The 22,978-nt window shown below is 48.5% G+C and overlaps 1 protein-coding gene across 2 annotated transcripts in view; it reads left to right on the forward strand.

Moving 5' to 3' along the window:
• ARHGAP32 (Rho GTPase activating protein 32) overlaps positions 1-22,978 on the forward strand; it is a 141,894-nt gene that overhangs the window by 36,866 nt on the left and 82,050 nt on the right. For both annotated transcript variants that reach the window (XM_041480636.1, XM_041480637.1), the window contains exon 5: positions 14,505-14,591. In XM_041480636.1, coding sequence (XP_041336570.1) covers positions 14,505-14,591 — 87 coding nt within the window. The remainder of the gene's footprint in view (positions 1-14,504; positions 14,592-22,978) is intronic.

Genomic DNA, 22,978 nt, shown 5'->3' on the forward strand with positions numbered 1-22,978 from the left:
CCACACCACTCTGCTAACCCTGCTGGCTGCTGAGGTGATCATTCCCTGGCATTTTTGGGCTGTCTGACACTGGCAGTCTGAAGCACAGTGGCCTTCAAACAGAGCATCATCTACAGTAAAATAGTAAGTGAAATACTGGACTGACTTCTGGCATATTCAGGGTAAAAGCTCTTCATGGCTTGTGGAAGATGAAGGCTCTGACAGGAACCTGCAGTTTCTGAGAACTGGCTTGGACTGCAAAAATTGCACCTGAATTTGACAAGGGACCTCTGTGACCAAATGTAATAAAAGCACAAGGTTGTGCTGGGAAAATGTCATATATTAATATTTCCATTTTACCATAATTATGGTAATAGTTATTACCATAAATATAGTAATATTACCATATTACCATAGAGAAGAGGGGGCTCATGGCATTCTCTCCCTTTGATGGTAAAATCATCACCAGGCAGGGGTGGGCTGGCTGGGGTAGAAGCACTTCCATGGCTAGTGATTCTCAAAATGCCTCTTTCTACAGAGAAAGACTAAACTTGGATGTTCTGGACTGGAAGAAGTGGTGTGGACTTGCAGTAGCACGTGGTGTGGTGTTTGTGAGAATAGTCAGTCTGTTAAATTACCGCCCAATTTTAAAAATTGAAACCCCCACTGAACCCAAGATTTTGGGTCTGTGGGGAAGGGGGTGATGTCCCTGTCAGTGCTGATCGGGTCTCGGGTGCTGAATGCTGAAAGCCAGCCAGTGAATAATGACCTGCAATATTGATGTTGCAGATGAGTCTCATTCACTGTCACACCCGGACCTCTCAGACGCGCAGACGTGTTCAGGCTGTTCACTGGCCAGGGAAGGCTTTGACAGCAAACTTTTCCTCATGAAAAGCTTGTGTTCTGTGGGGGCTGTGCAGCGAGCAGAGCCCGCGGTGCCTCGGCCCCGGGCGCGCATCCTGCAGCGCTGCCGGCCGGAGGGAGCTCCGTGGGGCTCCAGCCCAGAGCCGGCAGGGATCGGCTCGGCTCGGAGCGGGCCGTGCTGGCTCCCGGACATGTGCTGGCCTTGCTGTCCCTGCTCTGCTCTCGGCCGTGCCGCTGTGAGCACAATCCCTGCACGCATTCCCTGCCTCCTGTTTCTCTTGGCTCCCGTTGAACTGCACGGCTCGTCCCGCGGGACCTTCCCAGTGTGAGAGCGAGCGGCAGCGGCAGGAGCACCACGGGTTTCTCTGCGGTGCCAGTCGAGCATGAAATGGGCAGCGTGGCGGGGGCAGAGCCCCGGGGCCGGCCCTAGCGGCGCTCGGCCGCGGCGGCCCCGGGCCGGCCGCGCGGGCAGGGCAGGGCCCGCCGTCCCCCGGCCCCGAGCGCCGCTCGCCGGAGCTGCTGCTGGCACGGATTTCTCAGCCGGCTGCTGCGAGGCTGCGGAGAGACCCGGAGCTGTTGGACCTTGGCTAGGGAGCCCGTCCGTGGGAAGAACGGGGCGTTGTAGCGGGGGTAAGTAGTGCACAGGCTCAGAGAAGCTCCGGGCTTGCTCTGAGATCCTTTTTGTTTGCTACAGTCATCAGGATGAAATAAAAGCGGCTGGAAGGGTGCCTGCAGCGTGGCACCAAGTGCTGCTGTGGCAATAAAGAGCGATTCAGATTCCGGTTTAACAAGGGTTTTGCAGAATCTTCAGAGGTAGTTCGAAAGGGGGGGAGGTGGTTGTATTTTTGTGCAGACTGTCTTCCATGACAGATTTTAAAGCTCAGGATAATTCAACCTGTGGTTCTCCTCCCAGAGATTAACCTGTGGCCTTTGGGAAGATCTTTCTGCAGTGAGGAAGTCAGTCTGAAAGCCATATTAATGAGGTATAGGGAATTAGCTGGGAGTGGGGTGGGGAATGTCCCAGCAGAGCTTTCCTGCCTCAGGAGAAGGGAATGGCTTTTGAGAGAAACGTTTTTAAACCTCTAGTGCATCTCCTGCTAAGCAGAGAAACGAGAGGCCAGCACATTTTCTGGTGCTAAATGTGTTCCAAACTATTGCTAATAATTCCTAGGACATACCCTTTATTATGAGGGTAGGGGTAGCAAAGGGGATTTTACCATTTATTTCCTCTTCTTTGTTCTTTCATGCATCTTTAAAAAGAATCTTTTGAATATAAAGGAGTATCTGTTGTCAAAGTGAGTGTATATTGACTCTGAACTTTTACCTGGATAATTTTGTAGATCATTGTTTCGTGTTTCTGAGGTAGATCTGTGGGTATGTGAAGCAGACTTGGATAAATCTTTCATCAGGTGCAGGGACACGTAATGCTCACTTGGATGTTGAGCTGACAGGAGCCACAGTGATCTGCAGTCGACAGAGAAGTTTTAGGAGGTTACATGTATTTCTTCAGTCATAGCCAGTAAATTATTAACCAGACAAAATCAGCATCTGGACTTTCTAGGAATGACTTTTTTCTGTGTGCCACCTCTGGAGTCTGTGCCCTGGGAGCTCTTTGCAACTCCAGGCTCTCAGTCAGCTGCACAAGGGGGTGCTCAGCATCTCCAGCACTCTGCTAAACCCCTGTGAGAATTGCCCTGCTCCTTGCCCTGCCAGGGTAGGGCTCTGTAGCTGCCAGGATGTGTCCCAAAGCTCCCTTTGTGCTGGCTCAGCTCCTTGGCTTTTTTGTAGGAGAGTTGGACTCAAACCACTTCCTATTTCCTGCCTATCTTTGCTCCTTGCTTTTCCTAGGGGCCACTGAGGCTTTCATCCCTGGTACCCAGATTTGCATATGTGAAGAGAGGGAATCTTCTCAGACTTTTACCCCTCCATAAATTGGTCAGGCTGACACCTTTCATTTGGTTGGTGGTGCTGCTGATACAGCACCCGTGTCACTCAGAGCTCTAAGCTTAATGTTTACCATGAGTTAAAGAAACTGAGGGGTTTTTGTGTTTTATTTCTCTGTGTGTGTTTGGCTGAGCAGACTGAGCAGAGTAACCAGGATTATTTGGACTGGAAGCTTTCAAATTCCTGCATAGTGTGCATGGCACTGCTTTTCACACACGACATTCAGCCACTCAGAGATTTAAATTAATTACTTGGGATCCGTTTGACTTGTGGCTTTTTCTTTTGCACTGATTCCTTACAGCACACATCTGTAAATTACCAGGGTGCCCTTCTTCCCTTCCCTTCCCTTCCCTCCCCTTCCCTTCCCTTCCCCGTTAGGATTTCATGGGGAACAGCTGAGTGGTCTCTGGAGGTACCTCCAGGTACTTCCCTCCAAGTACTGTGCAGCTCAATGGGAGCAAAGTCTCAGAAGTTTGAAACAAAACAAGAAGTTCAAAATCCTCTGCCTGGTCCTGAAATGCTCCAAAAGTTGCTTTTTGTAAAGTCACTTAAATATGTCTTCAAACTCTTTTTACATCAAACCTCTCTGCTGGCCTGGTTTGTGGTACCTGGAAGTGTCTGTGCCAGGAATTGCTGTTGTTTGTAATTAGATTTTGCCAGCAGTGCAGTGTTAACAGGAGCCTGTGCCCACAGCCATTTAACCCAGCCTTGCAATTGCTTTTATTGAGGAAATGTTTCATTTATGCTGTATTTTTTAATGGAAATTGAATTTAGAAGGGATAAGTTGTGCACTCCAAGATTGTTTTCATTTCCTTGTGGCTGCACCACAGTTATTTCCTTTCCTTGGGAAAAACAAAGCCCCAGGGATGCAGAGCTCAAGGTGAGGTTGGCCAGGGGTGGAGCTCTGGGAACAAGAGCAGGACATCACATGTACTCCTGGAATGGGCTGTTTTCCCCAAACAACAACATAACGATTCCATCAGCAACTTGCCATAATGGAGGCTCTGTGTGTGCTGAGCCAGATGCATCTGGGCTGGGCTGACCCTGCCAGCTCTCCTTGGAGGAGCTGTGCTTTGCATTCCCACCAGAGGTGTGCTGGCAGAGCTCTGTGCTTTGTGTTTGATCCCATGGATGTCTCTTGGTGGCCAGAAGTCATAGATGGGAGTCAGTAACAGATTCTGCTCATTTATTTTCTAGTTTTCTGTCCCTGGAGCACGTGTCCATGCAGGGGAGCGCAGGGAGGTGGTTCCTGTGCCCTGTGGTGTTGGCAATGGGCTGATCATCCCCCCTGGGACAAGCTTGCAGGATTGTGATTGCCTGAACCAGCCAGGCTCAGGCTCTGACTCCCCAGCTGTGGCACAGTTACTGAGCACAGGCACTTCCCAAGCTCCCACTCTTTGAAACTTCCTACTCCTTGTAAGTCTGGTGAGAGAACAGCTTCCTGTGCTCGTGGCTGTTGGTTTGAGAGCCTGTGCTTAGTGTTGTATTCCCTGTTGTCTCTTGAAACCCCAGGGGAAGTTTTTGGAAGTTGTGTGCCCCTAAAAGAGAAGGAAATGGGGTTGTAATGGAAGCAAAAAAACCTGCAAGAAAGAAATCCATGAAGCAAATCTGGCAGTACCTCTGTGTTTCTCCCATGGCTTCCCAAATGTCATTCCAAGTGACATAGATTCTGTGTCATAAAAAAAAAAAAAATAAAATCCAGGCTTCACCCAGGTAGGGTGAGAAGCAGTTCCGAGCCCAGTGGCTTCCGTCTGTAAAGTTCAACACTGTTTATCTGAAGGCCATGATTTCCATAGCCTGGAATCCAAGGAGTGTGGAAGTTTCTCAACACAGAGAGCTTTAGAGACAAAAGACAAACCCAGGAAATTCCGACCAGAAACCCCACAGGTGGCAGTGGAGCCCATGGAGCAATCCAGGATGTTCTGTGCTCTGTGCCAATCCCCGGTGCCCGAGGCCCTGCTCTGCCTGCAGCCGCACACAGGGGTGTTCCTGCTTTGTTTTTAATAACCTCAGATATTTTAATTCCATGAAAACATTCTGTTTGCAGAGACTCAGAAGTTGTTTTTGCCTAATAGGGTCTCCAGTGGCTGCATCTAAGAAGTTTTTATAAATATTTCATTGCTTATGGAGATTGACCTTCTTACACGTTTAGAGGAGATAAAAGGGTGAGACCACTTGAGAAAACATTTGCAGCTTAATATGGGAAAATCTGAGGGAAGTGTCTCTGATAGAACTCTGAGATTTTGTGTCTCAACAAGCTTAGGCATCAAATAGACTTGGCTTAGGAGTTAAACAGACTCCAGCAGTTGTACAATAGTGGCCTGCGTTGGCAGCTCCACCTGGCACTGGGGATTGAAAGTGGGATCTTTCCAAATTGTGCATTTCTGACTGCACCTAGGTCAAGGTTACTCCTGATTTCATGTCCAGAGAGGCACCAGCTGGATCCCCTGTGATTTGTGTCTCAGAGCAGCTCTACAGCAGCAGCATGGGGAGGACCCTCCTGTCCAGAACAGCGTGTGAGACTGGAAAGGGTAAAATTCACAAGGAATTGCCTTTCCTTTCCTCTTGCTGCGTGCAACAGAAGTGTGGCAATGGGCAAGTGTTTTACCTGGTTTCATATTTATTCTAGATTTCTCTCTTAGCTGATTAATATTCCTTCATGTGTGTTATCTTTTATGCTGTGTCTGATGGGCCAGAGTGGACCTGTCCTGCCCCAGTCCCTGGAAATCTGAAAACCCGGCGGGTCAGATCTCGTATGCTGTGGTTGCAGTGGAGTTTTTGCTGCCACCTCAAAGTGATGCCCTTTCCCATACCTCTGGGAAGAGCTCAGGGAATGTGTATTTAAAAAGTTGCAGCAGTTTGTCCCACACCAGGAGCTCTATTTTTCCATGGGAGTCCAGCAGGCTCTTCTCAGTGTCCATACATTCCCTCTGTGCATGCCACATCCCTGGAAGTGTGCAAGGCCAGGCTGGATAGAACTCTGAGCAAGCTGGGATAGTGGAAGGTGTCCCTGCCCATGGCAGGGGGTGGAATGGGATGGGCTGTATGGTCCCTTCCAACCCACAGCATTCGGGGATTCTATGATTTTAGAGTTATTCTCTGCAGGAGTTTTGATTTTGAAGGACTTCAAGGAGTGTTCCAGCTGTTCTCAGCTCTCTCAGAAGCACCAAGATGTGTAGCACTTGTGCATGACATCACTGGATGCTTATATTAAAACAACAGTAACCAAATAGCCCAAAGGAGATGTGTTCTTGTGCTTGTAAGGCACATACAGAGCCATTGCTGCATCCAGTACCTGTAAAGCACCCTGAGGGTCCTGCTGGAGTTGGGACCTGCCCTTTTCTCTAGCTGTTCATATTTATAAACCGTGCTAGGATTTATTAGTCTTGAAGGTGAAGCTCAGATGAAGGGATGCTGACTGCTGAATAATCATCCTGCCATAGGAAGAAATTGTCTTGTGTGATTTGCAAGCTTTAAATAGTTCTGGAAGTAACTACAGGCAAAACACACGTCCCACAAGCTCTTACATTGACTCAGTGTGAGTTCTTGCATAAAACCCAACCTCTGAGTACACCTGTGATTGGATGGGAATTGTGTCTGTTGGGAAGGGGATTTACTGTGTCCAGCTCTGGGGTTTCCATGAAAGAACAACCTGGAGCTGCTGGAGAGAGTCCAGAGGAGGCCCCAGAGCTGCTCCAGGGCTGGAGCCCCTCTGCTCTGGAGCCAGGCTGGGAGAGCTGGGGGTGCTCACCTGGAGAGGAGAAGGCTCCAGGGAGAGCTCAGAGCCCCTTGCAGGGCCTGAAGGGGCTCCAGGAGAGCTGGAGAGGGACTGGGGACAAGGGATGGAGGGACAGGACACAGGGAATGGCTTCCACTGCCAGAGGGCGGGGATGGATGGGATATTGGGAATTAGGAATTGTTCCCTGTGAGGGTGGGCTAGCCCTGGCACAGGGTGCCCAGAGCAGCTGTGGCTGCCCCTGGATCCCTGGCAGTGCCCAAGGCCAGGCTGGACACTGGGGCTTGGAGCAACCTGGGCAAGTGGAAGGAGGTGGAATGGGATGGGCTTAAAGATCTCTTCCAAGCCAAACCATTCTGGGATTCCATCAATTTCACATCTATCCCTCGTATCCTCACACGTTCCAGGAACATTTTCTGTTGTACTGTGCTCAGTCCGTGGGGAGAAGACAGGGTATGACAGATCACAGAATCTCCTGAGCTGGAAGGACCCACAGGATCACCCAGCCCAGCCCTGTCCCTGCCCAGACCCCCAACAATCCCACCCTGTCCATCCCTGGCAGCGCTGCCCAAAGGCTCCTGGAGCTCTGGCAGCCTCGGGGCCGTGCCCATTCCCTGGGCAGCCTGGGCAGTGCCAGCACCCTCTGGGGAAGAACCTTTCCTGATCTCCAACTTAAACCTCCCTGGCCCAGCTTCAGCCATTCCCTCATGTGTCACTGGGCACCACAGAGATTTCTTCATGGAGGTGTTTTTGCTCTTTACTGCAGAGGTGCCTTGGAGTTTAATTCCAGCATCCAAACCCTTCCACACAATGGTATCTCACACTCTGTACAAAACAGGCAGGGGAACCAGAGAAACACAGAATGCTTGGTTTGGAAGGGTCCTTAAAGCTCGAAATCCAGCTGTCCTGGGAGAGCTGTGCTTGGATCCCTGCTCACCCTGGTGCTGATGGTGGCTGAGTGTGGCCAGGCTGGCCCCTGGTGCACCATGGACTATCCAGGGATAATGTCCAACACTCCACATGGTTCAGATGAGGTGCAGCAAGGGATTTACTCACACCCTGGAGTAGTGATTGCGTGGCATTACAGGAGACGCATTTTCCTTTTTTCTCTTATCAAGCCCTATTTGATTTTCTGTGTATTTTTCTGCTGCTTTTTGAGCACTGTGTTGGAGGTGTCAAAGGGGTGATTTAGAATAGCAGGAGAAAAAAGGAGAGTCAGATAGAAAAATACTCTTCAAACAGGGCTTTCTTGTCTTTACTTTGATCATTACTTTAGGATATTTATGCTTGGGTAAAGAAACCACTCCGTGAAGAATGTTCTTTTTCTGCTCGGAAGCCACAGTTGAGGATGAGATGGGAAAGCAGGAGAAGATGGGAAGTGTGTGGGAGGATAATTAGTACATTTAGCAAGATAAAGCTGGAGTGAGGCAAAATAGGCCATATAAATACATTTATGCTGTCAGAGTAATTAGGTAGAAAACGTTTCCCTGTTTGAGAAGATTTGCCGACCTAAAATTTCAGATAGAATAAAATCAAATCTTCACATGTATCAAAAGGCAGGTCTGGAAGATGTCCCATTACCAGACAAGATGCTGTGAGTAATGGCCTGGCTAATGAGGGTGAAGTAGGCTTGGACCAGCAGGATAATTTAGGAAGTGGTGTAGGATCTGGCTGTTGGTGACTAGAGCTGGGAGATGTGGTCAGAGCTTTTCCTTGTAATGAGGCAGTATCTCAGAGCTTAATCAGCTTTTAATTTCTTCAGGATTTGTTCCAAGGATATTTGGGTCTTAAAATTATTGGTTTTTAATGTTTCACAGGGAAATGAGCCTCCTGCTCCTTGCCCTTGGCCACTAGACAGACTTGCATCCACTGCACACACATTCCATGAAGGTGCCGCAGGTCCTGGGGCTTTGCCCTTGTTGGATTTGCTAAACTGCACCAGCATCAGAAATTAACAGACATGAAAGTGTGGTGGTTTAGGAAGGGGAAAGAAGTAATTCCTAATACTATCAGAAAAAAGTTACCAGATGTAACAGTGCTTTGGAGGATTAATGGGCTTTTGCCATGGTCGAGTGTGAGCAGCAGCAATTCCCATTGCCTGTGTCTGGCTGCCTTCCCCAGGGATTTAACCTGAAATTCCATCCTGGGAAAACATGACAAGATCATCAGCTGTCCTTGGAACAGTGACACAACTTCTGCCAGGAAAAGCAGCGGCCTTGCCACTGCCTTCCAACTCCTGGCTAAAGCCTTGGTCAGCATTCCTGCCATCCCTTGTCTCCTGGAGACTCCTGCAGATGTGAGCTCCTCGTCCCACCTGGATCACTGGGCCAGGTGCTGCCACTTGGTTGTGCTGGATCACAGGGGAGGGGGCTGCTGATGCAGCTCAACTTGCTTGTACTTTACCTTATAATAACTAAACTATATTCAGTGTATAAGTGCAGTTATACATTTCTTGTATTTTATATTATAGGTCTAGTTCATTATATGAATATAATAATATTTATTATACAGTAATGCACTCATATTGATATGCATATATTTAGATACATACCACAATATAATTATGTCTATTAAGTGAATAATACTGTTGTAAATAGCAATAATTAATATTAAGTAATTATTATTTTAAAGCATAGAGAAAGAGTTTTAGGGAGCAGCAGTGGTTTTTTCTCCAGGGGCTGGAAAGGGGCTCAGCCTGGAGAAGAGGAGGCTCAGGAGGGACCTTGTGGCTCTGCACAGCTCCTGACAGGAGGGGACAGCCGGGGGGGTCGGGCTGTGCTCCAGGGAACAGGGACAGGAGCAGAGGGAACGGCCTCAAGTTGTTCTAGGGGAGGTTTGGATTGGATATCAGGGAAAATTTCTTCCTGGGAAGGGCTGTACAGCCCTGACACAGCTGCCCAGGGCCAGTGGTGCAGTCCACATCCCATGGGGGATTTCAAATCCATGTGGATATGACACTTGTGGACGTGGATCAGTGGTGGTCATGGCAGTGCTGGAGGGATGGTTGGACTCTGTGATCTCCTAGGCTTTTTCAACCTCAACAATTCTGTCATTCTCCATAATTCCTTTGGCTGGCCATGAAATGTATGAGAAACCCTCAGGGCAGGGCCAAGGACAGGCAGGTTTCTGTCACCCTCTGTGAGAGATGCCAGAAATGCCTCTCAGCTCAGATGGTGATGGATATTTGTGATTGTCCCAGTATTTTCCTGAAGAAGCTCCTGTTCTGTCCCTGTGGCTTGATCCTGTCTCAGCTCTGCACTGAGTGTCTCTAAAGCCTCTTGCAGGAGCCAGGCCCTGGTGTGCACACACAGCATCACCTTTGAGGTCTTGGCTTTCTGCTGGCTCCCCAACCAGGGCATCATCATCCAAGGAATTTAGATGAAACCTGGGAGGTGCTGTGTGGGGGATTGAAATCAGCTCCAAGAATTGTAGGAGTTATTTTACAGGGTTTTGCTGCTCTCTGGAGTATTATTCCCTGGCTGTGTCCCAGGTCAGTGTAGCTCTACACTGACTCCAGTCATCTGACATGAGAGGGGGTCTCAGTTGGATTAATTTAATTAAAGTATAAAAGTTTACACCATTACCTGCGCAGACAGGTTTGGAGTTTGGGAAGGATGATCTGCTCCTTCTATTTGGAAACGAGATTATTTTTCTAACTTACAGTTCTCATTAATTAATTGTCATCTAATTACTGAATGCCTCCCCCATTAAATTATAACCTTAACGCTGATTCTGTTGGGGAGGGGGATTTGTTCAAGCTTTCTTCTTTCCTTTTATGTTTTGTTTTCTTTTTCTTACATGTTTTTATTTTATTGTGAGCTCTCTGCCACAGCCCTGTGTTACTCACTTGCTGTGATGTGCATGAGTGCAATCAGTGTGTTCATGGCTTTATGAAGCAGAAGTTGAAGTAAGTTCCACAGACAAATCAAACCTACGCTTCCCAGGCTTCTCACAAATCACCCTTTCACCAGAGAGCTGCATGATGGGGTTGACAACACTCAGGAAACAAGGAGATGAAAGTTAAAGCTGGCTGAATGAGCTTCCTTTGACATCTGGGGCTCAGGGGCACCAGGTCTTACCTGGTCAGGATTTGGCTCACTGTTAGTAGCCAACAATCCCTGTCCTCTCAACAGATTGGTGGCAGTGCTTTTCCTGAGATGATTTTTCACAGCTTTTGATATTTGTAAGAGGAGCACACAAAACTCTGCGGTGGTTGGAAGTAAAAAATTGATTGCACAGATCTCAAGAGTTATCTTTTAATTATTTTTAATTCTGAATGTGCCATATCATAACTCAGCCTCCTGCTTTGTCGCTGTTCTTCCGTACAAGAGGAATGACCAATAAATTTTGCTCTGCAGGAGACCCCTGTAATTAGTCCCCTTATCACCCAGCTTGCCAGAGATGAGCCTCTATCTCAGACATGAACGAGAAGCATTTTTAAGTTTAAGCTCCTTGTAGCTGTGATCAGCAAAGTCTTGGCCAGCAAGCACTGCTCTTTTGGGCAAAAAGAGCCCAAAACTTGTGGTGCTAGTTGGCTGGTAGAGAAAAAATTATCTGTGTTGAATTAATCATCAGTTCTCAGTGGGTGTGTGCAGGGTGGAGGCTCTCAGACTTGTCCCCAGCCATGTAAAGACAAATTTGAGCAATGCCTTGGCATTGCTGCCCAGAGGAGCTGTGGCTGCCCTGTCCCTGGAAGTGCCCAAGGCCAGGTTGGAGCAGCCTGGGACTGTCGAAGGAGTCCCTGCCCAAGAAACCAGATGAGCTTTAAGGTCCTTTCCAACCCAAAGCATTCTGGGGTTCCCTAATTCTGTAATGTTTCCAAGATTCTGCATTATCCATACACATGAAGTGTGGTGTGACTGTTTTTAAGGCTTTCTTTGTGTATCATGAAATGCTACCAATGAAAAGTTTAGGATACTCTGAAGGCCATTAATGAAATTTGTCATATCCATTCATCCTAGCTAAGCACACACATTCCAACAATAAATGAACCTAATGGGATCTAATGCCTCATAATTGTTCATCAGGCTCAGGAGGTTTGACAGCCAATTTCAATGTGAAGAAGGAACATTGCAGATTATATATTATAAAATATATGCTGTTTAACTGTGGTCAGTTGCAATAAATGCTATTTACAGATCATTTACCTCAGGAAAACACATTGGCACAGTTGCAGGGATATCCACCAGGCCCTGCTGGCTGCTCTGTTCTTTAAGAACACAAAAATCAATGTCCCACTTTGGAGCCAAGCAGATTCTGCCCGTGAGTCATGTTCAGAGGCCAGTAAGGTCAGGAGAGGCCTCTGCTTTGTGCTTGGATTTCAAATCAAGCCTGGGGGCAACTGTGCTTTCCAGGATGTTCTGTTTACAAGAAATGCAGCAGCAGGAAAGGCTTTTAAACATCAGGACATCCATGATTTTTGGGAGAGCTTTGGTGCATGTCTATTGACAAAGCAAAATAAAAACTGAACCACGTGGGGACAGGGAACATGAGTGAATGTTCATCTTTGGGGGCATTTTGCTGTGAGGACAGCTGGACTGCAGGATAAACCCCACAGATTTTCCTGTGTAAACAGTTTCTGTCTCTGTCTCAGCATGAGGCTGCTCGTGGGAGAGGAGCAGTGTTCAGCTGGCTTTTACAATTCTGAAATCAGGGACAGGTGCATGGACCGTGGCCATCAGTGGGCTGGAATGTCCCCACAGTGACTTTGTGTGGACAGGGACTGAAAAGGGGCTGGCTGGGAGGCTGTGAACCCCCTGAATGTGATCCTGAGCATGGTCCCCAGGCAGCAGTGCCTCGGGAAGGAAGATTGCTGTACCTCAGTGCCCTGCTCACACCTGCAGCTGATCACTGCTCCTCCTGAGCTCTGTGCAGAGCCCTGGGTGGCTGGAGCCCAGCCTGCTGTCAGTGTGGGAGGGGGATGAATTCACCCTGTGCCTTTCTCTTCCCCACGTTCTGCTGCACACTCGGGCCCTGAATTCCTTTCAGGGAGCTCTGCAGTTGCCTCTTGGTGATTTTGTTACCTGGCTGTTGTTTTTTCAGGATCTGTGGTGATGAGCTTTGCTACTGATACACTCAGTGAAGGGACACCTGAAATTCCTTTGGGACTGGGGGGTCCATGTGCCCTCAAGGAGGACAGGGGAGATTAGAGGATGGAAAACTTTCTCCAGGAGTAGGAAACCCACATGTGATTCATAGAATCTCAGAATTGGTTTGGCTTGGAAGAGCCATTAAAGCCCATCTCACCTTCCCCTACCCCAGGCTGCTCCAAGCCCCAATGTTCAACCTTGGGCACTTCCAGGGATCCAGGGGCAGCCACAGCTGCTCTGGGCACCCTGTGCCAGGGCCTGCCCACCCTCCCAGGGAATAATTTCTTCCCAATATCCCATCCATCCCTGCCCTCTGGCAGTGGGAGCCATTCCCTGTGTCCTGTCCCTCCATCCCTTGTCCCCAGTCCCTCTCCAGCTCTCCTGGAGCCCCTTCAGGCCCTGCAAGGGCTCTGAGCTCTCCCTGGTTGATCCTTCTCTTCTCCAGGTGAACACTTTCAGTTCTCTCAGCCTTTCCTTACAGAAGGGCTCCTCCAGCCTTTGGATCATCTTTGTGGCCTCTTTGAACCAGAGCTCCTCATACCTGGCAAACATGGCAAATATCTACAGTGTGTGTGAACCTTCCTTTACTGCATGCTGTGGGTTTCCTTTGGCTGTAGTTTCAAAACTCAGTAGCACTTCAGATGTGACATTTGATAGCAGAGAATGATAGTAAAGGTGGAGGGAAGGTGCAATACAGAAGCAATGGTTCTGTTTAATCACATTAACGGCAGGAGCCTACGCTGGTAATAAATTGTACAAATCTTAAGACCTTCTTTGAAGCAGGAAAGTTGTTACTTACCTGTGTACAGCCATCAGAAAAGAAATTAAAATTCCAGGAGCTGGGTTGGTGGAGGGAGAGGGCTGAATCCATGTGTGGTGGGACTTCCCTGCAGAGAGAAGGGAGATTCTGGCAGAACAAAGTTAAATAAATTGCAGGTGTCATGGTCATTTGTATGGAGAGAACTTTGCCTTCCTTGTCCCTCTTTCATGAGGTGTTTCTCACTACCCACTTCTGATTTTTACTTGCCTACATTCATTAAATACAGCAACTTGGCATTCTTGACCTCAGCTTTTTTTCACTTCTGCTTTCATTTGTTTCAGGAATTTTTTACTCTTGGCTAATTGTGATTTTTTTTTACAGCCTTTTAAGTTTTATGTACACATTTCCTTTATTTATTTGCTTTGCAAACAGTCTTAACTTGCTTAGGATTATTTGTAATTTCTGCTCTCAGAGAAGATCATTAAACATAAGCTGTTTTAGTGGGATAACAAGGCCAGGAGTGGGATGCTCCAGGCTTGGTCCATGTGCAGGAATGCCTCCTCACTGCTCTCACACAACACATCCTGATGATGCAGTTAATGACTCTGGGTGTGATGAATGGTACTATAAAACTGCTGGGGTGAATTGCTTGACAGCAGTGAAATTGGAAGATATGTTTTATTATCTAATGTCTGCCTGAATGTATAAAATACAAAAAACTTTAAAAATGTGGGGAGGGGGTATGGAGAAGCTCTGTTCTATATTCACTATCCATGAATATTTATAGAGATATTTTCAGTGAACAATTAATTTTGCAGACTTCTAAGCTGGAGGGTTTAATTCCTGCCTCAAACCATTTGCCTCCCTGTAACTGTTTTATTTTTGAACCCTATTTTTATTTTTAACCTGTCAGGTGAGCTTCCAGAATCCGGTGGCATTGCAGGGTCTGTGTGTGCTGAGTGTCTCCCCTGTGGCAGCTCCAGCCAGACAAGCCCTTCCCTGATTCCCTGATTCCCTGGGACTCGGCATGTCTGGGAGCCAGCTGTGTGGATGCTGAGCTCCATGTGCTGCTCTGGGCCTGGTTTGTTCCCTGGCTGATCCTCCTCTCTCTTCTCTCCTTCCCCCTCTGCAGCTCTCGCTCCCGGAGGAGCAGAACGAAGTGACGAGGAATGGCTGTGAGTCCAAGGAGCTGGTGTACCTGGTGCAGATCTCCTGTCAGGTAAATGCCCTGTTTTCTCTCCCCAGCCTGGGTTTCATCCTCTTTCCCACACAGCTCCAGAATGTTGGGATGTGACTCTTCCCTGTGCTGTGTCTGGGGTTTTCCACCTCTTCCCTGGCTCGGTCCCCCAGGGGTGCTGCCTGTGGTGTGGCCACCAGCACATTTTAGGAGAGGAGAAGGATTGAGGGGAGAAAAGGGAGAGTGTGAAGCAAATAATCCTCACTGATGGCCAGAGATGAGCCCAGAGACAGGAGTGGGTGTGCCCAGGCTGAGGGCACTTTGCAGGGAGCACGGACACCTGGGCACACCAGTGACCCCACCAGGGAGAATCCAGCCAGTGGTTTGTTACCAGTGTGCTGCCAGGAGCCTTGATCTGTTCCCAGACACCTGGTATGGAATTCTCATCTCAGGATGCTTTGGGAAGAGGAATCTGCTGCTCTGTCCCACGAATTCTTCATCTGCTGATCTGTGAGACTTTGTAAAATGCTACCTAATTTAATATGCTCAGTGAGTCAGCCTTTGTGGGAGATGCAGGGTGCTGGCAGGTTCAGTGTGGAGTTACTGCCTGTGTTGGCTTGTTTTCCTGGGTTCAGGACAGCAGCTCTTTCCATGATTCACCTCAGCCCCCCCGAGCATCCATCTTACCAGTGAGTACACACTGGCAGGTGGGGAATTTGCAGGGTCCCTGCTCTGCTGCCTCAGCTCTGTGCTCAGAGTGAGGTGTTGTGAGAGCTGCGGAACAGAGCGTCCTGAGGAGCAGAGCGTCCCACATCTCGAGGAGCAGAGCCTCTTGCCCTGTTCTGGAGATGGAGCCTGGCCAGGCTGAGCTCCAGCACTGTTAATTCCAGCAGGAATTCCTCTCTGTGGGCAGCTTTGGCATGTTCCTGTACATGTTTATGAATGTGCTCTTGGGTAAGAGAAGAGAGGCTCCAAGTGGACATCTCTCAGATTTGCTAGTGTTTTGGCATTTTTTGGGACTGTTGTAACCCCCTGGAGCCAGTCTGGCACAAAAGCAGCACTTCCCAGCCAAGCAGCCCAGGCAGACAGGCAGCACAGCAAACCCTGGGGGTGGCACACGTCTGTCCCAGCCACGGGCAGGGCAGTGCCTGGCAAAGGGACTTGAGGGGACTGCAGGAAATTGGAATTCCAGTGTGTTTTGAGCCCTCACATTTGGGGTGCATTTGCAGTGCTCAGTGAAGGGATGAGCCCTAGATTATTCCCTGGCTGTTGCTGGTGAGCTTGGAGAACATGGCAGTTTTTCACTAGGTCCAGAGCACATCACTTCTGATCCTTCCCCACCTGACTGACCCCTGCAGAGATGCACAGCGTGGCCTCAGGTATAATTGTGTCCCAAACCCTGCAGAGTACCCCCGTGCAGGAGGGAGGCCCAGGAGCAGCAGAGAGCTGGAATGGGGAACAGTGGAGGTGAGGCCTGATCCCGCTCCTCTGGTGCCTTGCTCCCACTCTCCATTGCTTTGCTGGGATGTGTCTGAGGGTACAGGCATGGATTTCATCTCTCTGGGGACAAAGGGGGGAGTTCTGAGCCTTGGCAAAGGGAGTTGCTCCTTTGTAGCCATTGTGCACCAGGCCCAGCTCCTGAGAAATTCCTTTCCCCTTCCCCTTCCCCAACTGAACTCAAATGGAAACCCTGGGATTTGGTCTCCTTTGTTAAAGGGTTGGTGTAGAACCAGCCACCTTTGTCTCCCTTTCTTCCTTTTTTCCCTTTTTTCATTTTATTTTTATTCACTTTCTTTTCTTTCCCTTTCCTCCTCTCCCTTTCCCCCCTCCCTTTCCTCTGTCCTTTTTATATTCCCCTTTTCCTCTTTTTCCTTTTCTTCTTTCTCCCTTTCCCTTTTTCTTTCACCTTTTTCTCTTTCCTCTTTTCCCCCTTTTCCTCTTTCCCCTCTTCTTCTTTGCCCTTTCCCCCTATTTACCTTTTCTCTCTTTTCCTTACATTTCCTGTCTTTTTTCCTCCTTTTTTCTCTTTTTTTTTTCTATTTTTCTTCTGTTATAAAGTACTCCCCCTGGCTAGCTGGAGTTTCTCCCTTCCCCAAGGCTGTGATCACCCTCTCCCACATTACTGCATGTCCCTGTCTCTCAGATCCATAGAAAGCTGAGACATTTGTGACATTTGGATCCAATGACCAGGAAGGTATGGGAGGAACTGCACAGCTGAGCATCATTTCTGCCGTGGAGATCCTTCACCCCTGGCACCCCCTGGCCTCTCCCGTGCCCAGGGACAGATTCCATTCCATCACACGTTGGACACCAGCAGTGTCTGCGTGGGGTTGGCTCCACAGGAGAATGGAACAGGAGGTGTGAAATAGCTCATGGAGTGATGGTGCAATGGGGATGGATTTTGGCAGGGTGCATCTGGATCAGGCCAAAAATACTGAAGGGGGGAGGAAAAAAGCCTGACAACCAAATTAGGCTTTCCTCACCCTTTGGATGTGCTTCCAGCACTGGTGTTTGGGCAGTGCAGCAGCCTGAGCTATGTCCTGGATTGCTCAGATGGACACAGGCATTCTGCTAGGGAGGCTGGATCCCATGAATGTAAAAGCTCTAAATTGCTGTGATTTGTTGCAGAAGCAGATAGCAAAGAGTGAGGGTGTTGCCATCCTGGCAACTTTTGTTGCCAGACTTAGAGAAATCAGTTAAGCCCTGGGTTTGGGGTCAGTGCTGGCCTTGGCCAGTCTGGGCTGTGCAGACCCCCCTGTGCTGTGGCCCATCAGATGGCATTTACTGTGCCATTCCCTCTGGAGCAGGCAGCAGAGCAAAGCTTTGGAGCAGCAGATATTTCAGACATCCAGCTCAGCCTTAGCTGGGTTTGGCAGGACACAGCTACTTACACTGAGGGAATTCTATCCCACTCCTTCCCAGCTGTAAGTATCATTTTAGTGGTGTAAAGAGAATTAGTGCTTGATGCCTGTTTTGCAAAACCTTCCCAGATAAAGTTTGAAAAAGCATTCTTTGGGAGGTGTATTTGTGCTACAAGTCAGGTTGTGGAATCCAGGCTTTGTGCAAGGTTCAGAGGAGGGGTTAAGTCTCTGCTCAGCTTTTCTTCTACTTAAAAACCGAAAAAAAAGTAATCCAGTTTATTAGCTCTTAAGAAGAAATGGGAATATATAGAGAGCTGTTTCAGAAAAGAGGAGAGATAGGATTCTTCTTTTGATTTCTTTGGAGAAATTTAAACATGAAAACTAGGAAATGACAAAGGGAGGGAATTAAATCCTATTGGGAAGAGACAATGAGGGGAATGAGGGGAAGGTTTGGTTTGGTTTTTTTTTTCAGCAATTCAGATGGATTTTCCTTTTTTTTGCAAATAAGATTGCACTGAACTTGCATTTCTAGAAGATAGATTTCAGGAGTTCTGTGGAAAGAGTGATATTATTAAAATAAAAGGGTCAAGTCCTGGAAGGGTGGTGTGAGGACTGTACCTGTGACCCCTCTGAACCTGGAGACGGTAATTGGTAATCCCTGTGGATCCTGGAGGAACACAGGGGATGGCTGAGTCCCCTGAGGAATTTGTGCTGTTCCTGCTTCTGTGAAAGTCCTTGGACAGTGTTTGCAATCCCTGGAAGTTTCCACAGGGATAAACAAAGAATTTACACGGTCTGAACCATGTTTAAAAGGGATTACTTTGTCTGTGGAGAATAAATCAGCACAATTCAGAGCCTGCAAAAGGGCTGGAATGGGCTGATCCAGTCCTTGTAAGGAAGGCTGGAAATGTGCCTTTTGGATGTTTTGGGGTTTGTTTGTGTGACATTGCTGCAACTCCCTGTGTACCTACTTAAATATTACAACAGAAGAATGCCCAGTCTCAGCTTTTGTTCTGAAAAATGAAACTTGTAAATGCTGTTTACATGTGAAATTTGTGGTGTTTGAACACCACAGGCATCATTTTTGCTGACATTTGGAGTGGCAGGGAGAGAACAAGGACTGTCTGTGGAGATGTTCACGTTGAGGGAGGCTGGAACCTCCAGCCTTTCCCAAGGCTTTGGCTGCTCATGTCCATGCTCACAGGCGGATGGCTGGGACAGGAGTGACAGGCACTGCTCAGCAGGGATGTCAGACTGCACGAGCACGAGCCAGGGCTGACACGGTCTCGGGGATTAAACAAGGCTGACTGCTGTGATGCCAGCCCAGCCACAGCACCTTTCCTGTTCCTGCTTTCTGGGGATAATGCCAGCAAAGGAAGCCTTTTTCTGCTCCAGCACTGGAGCACATTTCTAAGGCTGTTCCCAGAGCAGGAATTCTCGTGGTCCAAGCAGGGTTTTCTCCATTTTCCTGCTCCCATTTGCAGGCTGGCATGAGCTGAGGCATTCCTGTGGCACAGGATGCCCGGTGCTGTGCTCTGTTCCTGTTCTTCCTTCCAGCAGGGGCTGTTTGCTCTGGTGGATGGAGTCAGGTCCCTTTTGCACCAGAGGAAGACACTGCCCCAAACCTCAGCCACTTGTCACAGCTCACCCTGCAGGAGGTTCGAGCTGGGCATCTTCTGCTTGGAGAGCAGGATTGCCAAGCTCTGAAGGCATCCCCATCCCACACTCCCTGTGCAGGAAGGAGTGTTGGAGGGCACAGAGGGAGGCCAGGAAAGGCAGGCTCCAAGGAGGAAGGGCAGGTAGGACTCACCCTCCCAGGGTGGTTTGTGGGGAGGGGAGGGTGCAAGATCCTTCCCACAGGGACGATGTCTGAGTCAGAGGAGCAAAGGCTCAAGTGTGGTTTGCTGATTCTGGCTGCCTGGGATAGTCCAGCCTGGAACCACAGATTGCTTGCAGGAGGATTTTTGAGTCAAACATTCAAAATGTGGTTGGGTTCTTTGTCTTCTTTATTAATAGTTTCTGATTGAAACTCAAACACCTGGAGAACAGGAACTGAGTAAGTGCTGCTTTGCTCCTGTGAAAAGCTCTTTAAACAGGTGACTGAAGGACAGATTCCAACTCACAGATATTCTTCTGTGTGCTTTATATACAAATAGACTTACAGAGAGGGGAAAGCTTTCGTGTCTTTTTTAAAGGGGTATATCTATGTGGAGCACCCAGGTGGATCCTACTCAGTGCAAAATCTGTTTTCAGAATGTGTGTTAAGGTCCTTCTCCATGTTTATATAGGATTTTCTGCCTTGATTTAGGATTTTACTAAACAAAACAGAAGCAGTTAATGGGTGCTTTTCTTAGACAGTAAATTTTCCCATGGTGCAGCTTCCTATCCCTACCTGTGTGTCCTCACCCGTTGGTCAGGGCTCAGAAAAGCTGCTCTGCTTTCAGGTGCATTAAATTCTGGTCACCATCATAACCTTTCCCCTGCCTTGTTTTTTGTTCTTCTTTTTTGCCTCTTGGCACCACTTGCCTGAAGATGACTGGGGAAATGAAACTTCCACTGACAGATTGCCCACGAGTTTGGTGTCTCACGTGTGCAGGTGTTTGGAGGTGGAATCATGGAATGTTTGATTTGGAAAAGAACGTAAAGCCCATCCAGTTCCAGCCCCTGCCATGGGCAGGGACACCTTCCACTAGACCAGGTTGTTCCAAGCCCCATCCTGGGATGGGGCAACACAGCTTCTCTGGGCAACAAATCCTGGGTATTTTGTAAATCCACAAAACCTTTTCAAAACCTGCCCACAGGCCTTTCTGGCTTGGATATTTCTACCCCGTCCTTCCAGATGTTCACACATGTTGAAACCTCTGTCCTAAGCTTTTCTTGGGTGTTGAGGGCTGTTTCACATTAGGCAAAAAAAAAAAAAAAGTAGCAGAATTCCTTGTTTCCACCCTGCTAATCCATCACTCCACGTGCTGTGCTCTGGTGGATCTGAGGTCACACACTGTGTGCCTCCTGCTCCCAGCAGCAGTAAATAAAAATTAAGTGACAGTGGGAATGAGAATTAATCAAGAATGCCTGAAGCTGGCAGGCAGCCTGCAGGGTGCTGCTGGGCTGTGCTCAGACCTCAGGAGATCCCAAAGCCAAGGTGGAGGGGCTTTGAAACACCTGGCTCTGTTCCAGGTTTTGGGGAAGTAAACTGCCATCTATAGGAGCTGAATTACATCTGAACTGCTTAATTAAAATCCATTACCCTATAGCTGGCATGGTAACACTAAAGGATAAATTTCTTAGTAATTGGGATAGTAGTTGTTAAGGACAAGGGTTTGACTGGCTGGTGTTCAGGGTTTTTCTGCAGGATTGGGTAGGGCAGCATTCCCATCCAGCAGGATTAACACTGGGGTCTGCTGTGTCCTGTTCTGAGAGCAGATTCACCATACCCTTTGCTCAGCCTGGGGTTTTGGCCTGTGATCCTTTAATTCTCACACAGGTTCATGGAGTCCTTGAGGTTGGACAAGCCCTCCCAGACCATCGAGTCCACTCTGTGACTGATGCCCACCTTGTCCCCAGCCCAGAGCACTGAGTGCCACATCCAGGAACCTCCCTGGGCAGCCCCTTCCACCTTTTCCAGGAAGAAATTCCTCCTGGTGTCTGACCTGGACCTCCCCTGGCACAGCTTGAGGCCGTTTCCCCTTGTCCTGTTTGGACATGTCACGGTGGCAGTGCCAGTTCTGGGGCAGAAGGGATTGCTGTCCCTCCAGGGGCACGCTGCCCTGTCCCAGCTGCACCCCTGTGTCCTGGGGCTCCGGGGTTCCCTTCCCTGCTGCTGGGGCTGATCCTTCAGCCCCAGCCAGGGCAGATTCACTGCTCTGCTGTGGAGATCCATCCACTGCTCACGAGACATGGAAAATGAGTCATCCTTCAACTTTGCTCTTTAATTGCTCCGTTCATGGCTCTCTTCAGCTTTTTTTTTCTCTTTCTAATTATTTAAACGTGTATTGTGACAGAAATGGGGTCAGCTCTTTGTTTTCTTAACTCTGGATGCATGAGATGCAAAACTAGGGTTGTAGCTGTGTGTGGATTTTGAATGGAATAATTCATTTATAATAGATTTATAACATTGCAGAAATAAAAACTGTTGTGGAGCTGTTGGTGCTAAAGCACATTTTTTCAGCAGGTAGGTGCAGGTGCACTTCACAGTGTGCACAGGTGTAGGTGCACTTCAAGCTGTCCCCTCAGCATGCCAGGGACAGAGGCTTTCTGTGCTCAAATGCTCAGGAATTTATTTGAGGGTAGGTTTTGCTGGGGAAAGACAGTATCTGGGAATAACCTCCTCAAGACAAGAGCCTCCCACTTCATCAGACCTCCATGAGGCTGAGCTGCTGGGACATTCTTGGTCAAAGAGAATGTGAGGGATTCAGAACAATTTCAGATGGTTTTCCGTGGTGGAAACCCCCAGCTGAAGGGAAGGGCCAGGCCCTGCTCTGTGGAGGGATGATGAGTGACAGGGAAGGTCCTTTGTCAGGATAAAGTGCAGCATCACATCAAAGTGCTATCCTGAATTGGTTTTTGTGAGCAGCAGAGGCTCTCACAACTCCATGGCCATTTGTTAATGTCGTGTCCTTTGCCTTCAGGCAGAAAACAAGCTCAGAATTAGAGATGTGTGCTTGTGCCCAGACTGTGCTCTGGGCTCTGGCAGTGAGGGCCCTGCAGAAAGCCATGGGGGCTGTGATGGGTCTTGGCAGGGCTCCTGACCCTCGTGTGGTGCTTTGGAGACAAGGCTGGCCCTGGCCACAAATTGAAGGGGGCACTTGGGCTGTTCTCATGAGACACCAAGTCGTCCCCACAACTGAGCGGTGCAGATGCTTTGCAGAGGGGCCCTTTGCCTACAATTCACTTGTTTTACAACTTTTCCAAGAGCATGGCTTGGTTCAAATTCAGAATGGGAGGAGGACTGTGGTGGATATTCTTTCCTGCCTTGATGTTTGTTCCTTATGGAGAGCTTTGCCATTTTCAGTACCTGTTTACCTGGGGAGGTGACAGGCTGTTGGGACAAGTCATCTAAAACTGTTTCATCCAGTCCCATCCTCTGCAAGGCTACAGAGCTGCTGTGGTCACCAGGGGATGCTGGGTGTAGGATGCTGAGGAAGCAGCAGCAGACAGCCCAGGTAAGCAGTTGGGATGTTCAGGGTAGATGAAATTCACAGACCTTGGAACAGCATCTGCACTTCCAAATAACAAATTCATTGCACATAAAATGCAGAGCAGGCAGTTCAGGAAAGGATGGCTTCAAAAAGGCTTTGTCAAGGCATGGAAACCAAATCAAAATAAACAGTGTGTGTGTAAAGGCAGAATCATTGACTTATGGGTCATTTAGGGTGGAAAAAACCTCCAAAATCATGGAATTTAACCTTTGCCACAGCACTGCCAGGCCACCACCAGTCCTTGTCCCCAAGTGCCACATCAACACAGTTTTTTTAGCTCTTCCAGGGACTGTGACGCCACCCACCACTGCTCTGGGCAGCCTCTGCCAGGGCTTGACAACCTTTTCCATTAAAAAATTCAACTTAATAT

This window comes from Pyrgilauda ruficollis, unplaced genomic scaffold (assembly GCF_017590135.1).
Source record: "Pyrgilauda ruficollis isolate IOZ18807 unplaced genomic scaffold, ASM1759013v1 scaffold52, whole genome shotgun sequence".
NCBI lineage: Eukaryota > Metazoa > Chordata > Aves > Passeriformes > Passeridae > Pyrgilauda > Pyrgilauda ruficollis.